The sequence below is a fragment of the Cryptomeria japonica genome, chromosome 4 (genome assembly GCF_030272615.1).
Source record: "Cryptomeria japonica chromosome 4, Sugi_1.0, whole genome shotgun sequence".
NCBI classification, from domain to species: Eukaryota; Viridiplantae; Streptophyta; class Pinopsida; order Cupressales; family Cupressaceae; genus Cryptomeria; species Cryptomeria japonica.
In genome coordinates, this window is record NC_081408.1 from 352,003,682 (window position 1) to 352,012,989 (window position 9,308).

At 38.9% G+C, this 9,308-nt stretch overlaps 1 protein-coding gene across 1 annotated transcript in view; it reads left to right on the plus strand.

The window, feature by feature from the left end:
* LOC131063536 (uncharacterized) overlaps window positions 1-8,632 on the plus strand; it is a 28,359-nt gene extending 19,727 nt beyond the window's left edge. Inside the window, exons 2-3 of the mRNA XM_059219157.1 lie at window positions 8,117-8,443; window positions 8,579-8,632. Of these exons, the coding sequence (XP_059075140.1) occupies window positions 8,117-8,443; window positions 8,579-8,632 (381 nt within the window). The remainder of the gene's footprint in view (window positions 1-8,116; window positions 8,444-8,578) is intronic.
* The last annotated feature ends 676 nt before the right edge of the window (window positions 8,633-9,308 follow it).

The following is a 9,308-nucleotide window of genomic DNA, read 5'->3' on the forward strand; positions in this document are numbered from 1 at the left end:
ACCTTATACATCGGTTCATCACAAGGGGAAGTATTGAGTACACCAATGTTACAGTTTCATTACAAAACTATATTTTTCCTCGAAATAGGGAAGCTACAATTGCTTCGCATCGACATTACTCATACGTTGTTCATACTATTCAAGGAATAGTGACTTCTACTACTACCCCTTCACATACTAACTTATCAACAACCCGTGGGTTGGCACTCAATAAGAGAACAAATATGCAATATCACATAAATAGTATGATTTCCCATACTCATAAGCAAACATATCCTCCATGGTTGATTACTTCACCATACCATGGGCACACATAGCAAGTATGCGTTTCTTACAACACACAAAGAATAGCACCATTACTGGTTCAGTCACATTTATGGGGAGTTCTTCTCAATACGCTATCATCTACTTAAGGGAAGTTTTAATTATGCTTTTCACATGAATCACTAAATAGAGTTTTCTCTAGATACATGTACTGAAATTCTTAACAATTCAAATTTACATAAGGAAATAACATCATTCCGATATCTTTCTCAAATTCCACTAAGCATTTTCATTCACATTACTAACTATGCAATTTTCTTTTCCAAGGCGAAAAACTTTCCTCATTCAATTAGAAGCCAAAGAAAACATACAATCTCATATGCATTATAAAAATTCTTCTTAAATCATTGCATTCTTAATAGCATTTCAAAAACAACAAACCCTATAATTTAGGCAAGAGGAGGAAGAGAATTGGAAAATCAACTACTTCCTATGATTACACAAGATCTACAAGATCACACTATATGCTTAGATATAAGTCTATCATTTTAGTTGCATAGTTTTCTTTTCGCTATCTTTTAGGAGGGTGCCAAACAACCTAACATGACATTTCCAATTATTGTTGTTGCAATATAATGTTCTAGTTTTCCGAACAAGAATTCAAGACAAACAATTTTTTTGGTAATATAAGACCTTGAGAACACTCACTATTCTTAATTCAATACAACAATACATCAAAATCTGCAACCTAACATTGAAAAACGAAATACAACAAGAAGGTAAATGAGGAGCTATCTACTAAATATTACACATTAATGCATACAAATTAACAAGTCTTTCATTTGCTCTTTCTAAACACAGTAAGACAATTATCTATATCCAAAGGCAAATTAAATGGAGTGTTGCTAAAATAGGTCCTAAATCAAACTGGTTTGAAGATGCACATAAAACAATCTTTTGTGGAACACATTAATTACACTCTTGAAGCTACTATAACATGTTCTCTTTTTGGAGTTGAAGGTGCAATGGGAACAATGGAAGGAATAGTGTTTGGAGGGGGAAATTTGAATTTGAGAACTGGAGGGAAGAGCGATGCTGGTTCTTTTGGGTCTGACTCCACTGCAGCTCAAGGACAAACATCTGATGATGAGGATGGAAGACAGGATGGGGACCCACAAACACAGGACCCTCCTCCCAATCCTGAAAACTTAAAAAATTCTCAAGATTCATGCCCCGAGGCGGTGCAGATCGACTCAGAAAATACCAAGGAGGGGCAAATACCTAAACCCTGGAATAGTCTCTTCGCTAGACAAGCATCTGGTAAACCAACTGGTAAATCATCTTTCCCCTTTGTGAAGGATATATCAGACAATAGAATAGGTAAACTTGCGATTGAGATTCCTGATTTGGTTATTGACCATAGTATCTCTTTAATGACTCTTTCTCTGGTGAGGAAATTTGTTGGACCCCGACCTAATATTGAGATGTTAGATCCTTTGTTAATAGAAAATGGAGAATGAAAGGATAGGTTGAAGTCTCTGCCCTGCCTAGAGGCTTTTTTGTGTTCTCCTTTTCATGTGGGGAAGATCTGGAAGCAGTACTAAGTGGTGGCCCCTAGATGTTTGGTAAATCCTCTCTTTCTATTAGAAAATGGTCCCCTAATATGGAACTAAATGACTCTTTTTTTGAATCTGCTCTGGGGTGGGTTAGGTTGCCTAGGCTACCATTGGAATACTAGGTGGAGGATGTTTTCTCAGGAATTGCTAACTCCTTTGGGGAGCTTGTTGTGATAGACCCAATGACTGCAGCTCGCAAGAGATTGGTGTATGCGCGCATGTGTGTCAACATATCACAGAATATGGATCTCCCAAGTACTATTGACATAAACTCCAAACTTAGGTTATGGGAACAAGCCATTGAATTTGAATCTCTCCCTTTTGTGTCTTTCTCTTGCAAAAAAGCAGGTCACCGGGCTAAGGCTTACCCCAGCAACCCTAAAAGACCTGTGATGAAAGAAAAAAAAATTCACAAACCGGTTTGGAAAGAAAAAAATAACAACAAAGACTGCAACAAGTTAGAAGAAAAGAGTGGAAACTTGGTAAACAAACCAGAACATCGGAAAGTTGACTCCACTGACCCTTCTAAAGACCCCCCCCTGAAGGGGAACAAAAAGAGTGAAACCAAGGAGTTTGAGATCAAAATAGGCAATACCTTTGAGGCCCTTCAGTCATAGGAGAAGGAGAATGAAATCAGCCTAGAGACACTTGAAGATGGTGAGATTGAGGATATCACTGACTTTCATCCTAAGGAGCTACATGAACCCATATCAAAGAAAGAAGAACCCTGTTTAGGGGAAGAGCTTCAAGAACAGGAAATAGAAATGGGGAGTAACAATTTTGGGTCGCCACAAGCAAACTTAAATGCTTTATTCCAGAATATAGAAGTGAATATGACCACTTCATCCTAGAAAAGAGAAGATCTATGGAGCAACATGCAAGATGAATCTAGAGCAGAACAACAAGAAGAAAACACAACAGGAAATGGAAAGAAAATTAAGACCAAGAAGGCAGGAGGTCATAATGGAGTAAAAACCAGAACCAGATCTAAGGCCGATTTTGGGGCCTCAAGATCCCCACCGGGATGCAAAACTATGAAATGGCATAGGGACCAGGAGAGTAAGCAAAACATAGCTGATGGAAGGTAGAGAACTATCAAGGAGTCCTACCCCCAGGCTTCCAAATGAAAGTAATATCTTGGAACATCAGAGGCCTAAATGGTCTCAATAAACATGATATATTAAGGAACCTTGTTCGAGATCAAAATCCGGATATTATCCTGGTTCAGGAAACCAAAATGAGTAAAGAGAAAGTGGAGAAATTAAAGTTTTTTAAAAATGGAGGGGTTTGTGGCAGTAGCTCGAATGGAGCCTCAGGAGGGGTTGCTATATTCTGGAATAAAAGCACAACCTCTGGAGATATGGTAGATGTGGATGGCAATATTTTATCCCTAAAAGCCAAAAGCATCTTTGATGGTAAGGAATTTGTTATCACTAATATCTATGCCCCTAACTCCAAATCTTCTAGAAGTAAATTCTAGAACAAAGTTCAGCATAAAAGGAACAAATTCCCTATGCACAGCTGGGTTGTGATGGGAGATTTCAATACTCCTCTGCAAGATATAGAAAAATTTGGAGGTAGTCAAGCTTAACCAGGTAGCAAATCTGACCTGATGGACTTTATTAATGACAATGCTCTCATTGATTTGGATCTCAATGGGGCTTCCTACACTTGGTCTAACCAAAGAGATGGTGGTGATCTCATCGAGGTAAGACTTGATAGATCCCTTCCTCTAATGATTGGATTATTTCTCATAGTTGTTCCCTTTCTGTTATCAATAGAATTGGGTCAGATCATTATCCCATTTCCTTTGTTGCTGAGAACTCTAAGAATAAGCAGAGATTCCCTTTTCATTTCGATAAGATGTGGACCTCCCACCCTAATCTGGAAAATTCCATTGTTGAATGGTGGAATCTTGATGTTAATGGAACTTCCATGTATAAAGTTGCCAAAAAACTTAAATATGTCAAAACCAATATTAAGACCTGGAACAAGAATGTCTTTGGTGATATCTTTGATTCAAAGAAAAAATTAAAGGAGGAACTGGACCAGATACAAAATTCCATCCAGGAAGAAGGCTGCAAAAAGTATTCCAAAGCCATGGAAGATAAGGTCCTAGGCAACATCCATAACATTATTTCTAGGGAAGAAATATATTGGAGACAGAGATCCAGGGCTATATGACTGAAGGGAGGGGACAGAAACACTAAATTTTTCCACATGACTTCTCTAAAACATAAGGCTGCAAATAGAATCACAAGACTAACTGTTGAGAATAGAACTCTTCTTAATAAGGATGAAATTGGGGATGAAGCTGTCAAATTCTTCAAGCAGCTCCTTTCTAGTAACAAGGACCTTGATCAAACCCACCAACTCAATTTGGTTAATAATATTCCTAAGAGCATAAACCCTATTCAAAATAAGGCCCTTACTGCTATCCTGTCTGCTGGAGAAATCAAAAAAGTTGTCTTCTCTTTTCAAGGGGATAAAGCTCCAGGCCCTGATGGCTTCCCTATGTTCTTCTTCCAAGAATTCTAGCATATTATGGGGGAGGATACAGTTAATGCGGTTAAAGAATTTTTTGGATCCAGAAGAATCCTTAAGGAATTGAATTCCACTTTTATAGCCTTAATCCCCAAAGTTGTTGGGGCGGATTCTATGGGAAAATTTAGGCCAATTAGCTTATGCAACTCTTTCTACAAAATTATATCCAAAGTTTTGACCACTAGAATTTTGGCGATGCTTCCCTTCATCATATTTGAAGAGCAAAAAGGCTTTGTTCCTGGTAGGCAGATTCTAGACTCAATCATTCTTGTTCATGAGAACATTCATTCCCTCAGTGCTGCTAAGAAAGAAGGTTTCTTGATAAAGTTGGATCTGGCAAAGGCTTATGATAGAGTTGAGTGGGATGTTCTCTTTAAAATTGTGGGGGCTTTTGGTTTTGATGATAAGATTATCAAAATAATCAGAGAACTAATCACTACTCCTATGTTCTCTATTTTGTTTAATGGATCTCCAACAAAAAATTTTAAAACTTCTAGAGGGCTAAGACAAGGAGATCCCATATCTCCTATCCTTTTTACCATTTTGGCTGAAAGTATGAGCATATTGATTCATAAGTTGAAACAAAGCAAAACTATCAAAGGTCTTCAACCTTCCTCTGCCAATTTTTTTTGCACTCATCAACAGTTTGTTGATGACACTATCCTCATGGGATATTCTTTAGTCAAGGAGGCCGATGCCTTCAAAACAGCTCTTAACTCCTATGCTTTGGCAACTGGTCAGCAAGTTAATTAGGACAAATCGGCTATGTACTTCCTCAATACTCCGATCATAAGACAACAGAAAATTGCTAACATTATTGGGTGCAAAGTGGAAATGCTCCCCTCCACCTATCTGGGTCTTCCTTTAGGGTTGACTCCCCCAAATTCTTTCTAGAATATGATCATTGATAAAATTAATAAGAGACTTGCTGGATGGAAAGGCTCAATGTTATCTCAGGCTGGGAAACTGCAGCTCCTCCAAGCTACCCTTCAAAATTTCCCTGTTTATACCCTCAGTCTGTTTGGTATTCCAGCTAAATTTGCTGAAGCTATGGAAAGAATCCAAAAGAGATTCTTATGGTCAGGAGTGGAAGAAAAAAAGAGAATACCTTTGATTGCCTGGGACAAAGTGTGTAGACCAAAGAACAAAGGAGGGTTGGGGATTAAAGTTATAAAAACCTTTAACAAAGCTCTTCTTGCCAAGCAGTTATGGAGAGCCTATGACACTAAGAAAGATTGGAATCAAATTTGGTTTGACAAATACATTCAAAATCAGACTATCCAAGGAATCCTTAACTCTGAAGATATCCCTGCTAGATCCTTCATTTGGAATAGTATTACCAAATCCATAAAAGTTGCAAAAGCTGGGGCTGGATGGGTCCTTGGAAAAGGTGACAGAATAAGGTTTTGGGAAGACCCCTAGATGAAGAATGAAGCCCTTTATGATCAAAACAATATTCAAATTATTGAAGAGTGTAAAAGGAGGTTTGGGCTTATGGTATGTGACTATTGGAAGGAGAATAAGTGGGTTAGACTTGAGGACATCCATTCTGGATTTTCCTCTCTCCAGAAAGAGTTGTTGTCCTTTTCCCCTAATAAAAGCCATGATGATGTTTTCCTCTGGAAAAGTGATCCTAAAGGTGAATTCATGGTTTCTTCTACCTATAAAAACACTTTCTCTCAAACCAGCAATCCCATTTGGAGCAAAGTTTGGAACAGCATCTTGATCCCTAAAGTCAACATTTTCTTTTGGCTTGCTTCTCATAATAGCACCCTTACTCTTGACAATTTAATCTGAAGGGGCTTCAAATTCCCTAATAGATGTGAGCTTTGTCAGAAGGAGGGGGAATCAGTTGATCACCTATTTTTTCACTGCTCCTTCACCTAGGAAATTTGGTGCAAAATGTTGGAAAAATGGAAAATTAACTAGGTCATGAACAAGAGCATCAAGGATATCATCTAGCAATGGAATTTTCCTACCAAATGTCAAATCATCAAGAACCTATGGTCTTTGATCCTCCCCATGATATGCTGGGGCATTTGGAAAGAAAGGAATAATAGGATATTTAGGGAAGATAAGTGTAATACTCAAGTAGTCTTTGAAAAAATATGCAGGGCTATAAAGGAGAACATCAACATTCCTCACAAGAATAATTAGCAATGGGCTATTATTTATATGAATGAAATGGAAAAAGACATCCTTACTGAATGGAACCTAATACATAAGGTCTATAGATCAAACAAAAAGAAGAAGAGAGATAACATTGTATGGAGGTTTCCTGATTATGACTGGATAAAGGTTAATTTTGATGGGGTGGCTAAAGGGAACCCTGGAAAGGCTGGTGGAGGGGGAGTTATTAGAAATGCTCAAGGATTTTGCATTGCTACTTTTGCTTCCCCTTTTGGAATCCAAAATAACCATGTGGCTGAAGCTCTGGCCATGCTAAAGAGCCTCTAGCTAGCTCAGGAATTCAAATTTAAAAAAATTTGGCTCGAAGGGGATTCTTTAAACTTCATACAAGCCCTTAAAGGTACTAGTTATGCTTCCTGGAATATTGCCAATATCATTAAAAATGCTAAATATATTCTAAATAACTATGTTAGCCTTATTATAACCCATACCTTTAGAGAGGGCAATAAGGTTGCGGATATCCTTGCCAATGAAGGGGTCAAATTGGAGAAGGACGTCAAATACATAGGAGAAAATCATATCAAACGAGAGACTAAGGAGCAATTATACTTTGATCGCCTCAATGGATCAAGCTAATATCATTATTGATTTTTGGGGAATGAGTACCAATGACAGATTTTGGGGGCGGATTAACTGTCAGATGATGAGTGTTTCTCGGCATCATAACCAAGATCATATGTGTGCGAAAGATAATAGTAATAATAGCAAGGTTTGTATGAACATGAGTAGCAATCTCAAAACTGTGAAAGATTCTTTACACGGGGAAACTAGAAATAACAAGTCTTCAGAGCTTTATCCGCGGATTGAGAATTGTAGCAGATGATATCTTTACTTGGAAAGCAGAATGGGAGGTAACCTAAATAGGAATGAGCCTTTAGGTTGTGAGAATTGGAAGAGCGAAAGAAAGGTTTGGAGAAGGCTCCATAGACATGGTTTCACTGATTATATGGAGAAGCTCCATGGTAGTAGAAACTCTGTGTCTCACGGTTTAGCTAAAAGCTAGAGCAACAACAGGGCTACCCTTTGGGGAAATTTGGCAAATCGATGAAAATTTGATTGCGGAGGTCACGGGACTCAAGATGGAGGGGACAAAATTCTACAGGGACAAGAATTATGCCGCTGAGGCTTTCAAAAATTTCCCGAAGATGGAGGGCGAGAAGGGCAACCTGGTGAAGAAGGACAACATATCATACTACACCCCCCAACAGGTAAAACCTTTTTGGCAAAAATTTCTTAGGGCTTTAATGGAATATTTGACTGTGGATGGCAGATTTACAAAAATTTACAACTATCATTTCGCTATCCTGAACCACTTCCGCCATGGGGCTAAAATATTCTTGCCCTTCTATTTAGCCTCCTCTCTAAACGAGAGCCTGGCCGACCATGCCAAAAAGCCTAGCTCCTATCCTTTAGCGCACCAAGGACTCATTCTGCTTATTTATGAACATATTAAGGATAAGGCTAGGGCTACCAAGGATGATCCTTTGATCATCAATGCTCAGATATCTAAGAAAATCATAGACTCTGATTCGACTGGGGAGCCCAGCACCCCTACCCATAAAAAAAGGAAGGTTGAAACCGAGCAGGATGAAAAGGATGTGCATTGTGATGAAGAAGAGGGAAAGGATAAGGATGCTGATTCTAAAATGGAGCTTAACAAGGAGGAGAATTATGGAGAAGGAGAGGAAAGGGGAAATTCTGAGAATCGTCACTCCAACCCTAAGGGCTTGGAAAGTGAGAAAGAGGCTTTGAATCCTAAGGAGGGTGAAAACCCTAATGCTGAGGAGACTGAACAGAGCAAGGACTCTGCGGATACCATCCTGGATACTGCCTGCAACTGCACCCTTGAATTCTTCAATTTTTAGAAGTGGGTGGTTGAAAACATCACCAACATGCAGGCTAAACAAAGGGAGCTGGAAGTTAAGATCAACAAGTTGATTAAGATGTCTGACTCTGGGAAACAGAACAAGGAGACGGAAAACAGTGAAGCGGAGGAGGAAATGGAAATGGAGGACTAGTTGGAGAAAGATATGATAAAAGGCAACCTGAAACATTTGGAGGACGTTATTAAAACCATAAGGAACAGGTGGAGGAGGACAAGGACAATGTCAATGCCCGGATGGCCCGAAATGAGAAAGCCTTGAAAAGCCTTATGAACCACAGCCTCCAGGTTCTTAAAGTCTCCTCCCAGAATATGAATGCGTTGGTGAATCATCTGGAAAAGAAAAACCAGGAGAAGAACCTGGTAATTATAGAAGATGCTCCTACTTCCAGCCTAACCCACCAGACCCCTAGGCGCAAAACCAGGCAGACTACGGCTGAGAAGGACACGAAAATGAAAGAGAGTCAGATTGCTTAGGAAAACATAGACTTGAGGGAAGCGGCCAAGGCAATGATGCTCTTGGTGCAGAATGTAGAAGAAACCATGAAGAGTTTTTAAATTTCTTGTAATGCTGGGCTTGGGGTCAATTTCTTGCTGGCCTCTTGCTGTCCTTTTCTCTATTGCTGGTTTTTTTGCTGGTCTTTTGTAGCTGTTGTGTTTTGTTTCTTTCTTGATTATCTTTTGAATGTAATGGGTTTTGGGTCCCTTAAAACCTGTTTTTACTTAATCAAAAACATGTTCTCTTTTGGTAATTCTTTCACAACAAAGCCATTTTCACAAAATCAACTATGCGCATATTAATGCACCTTACC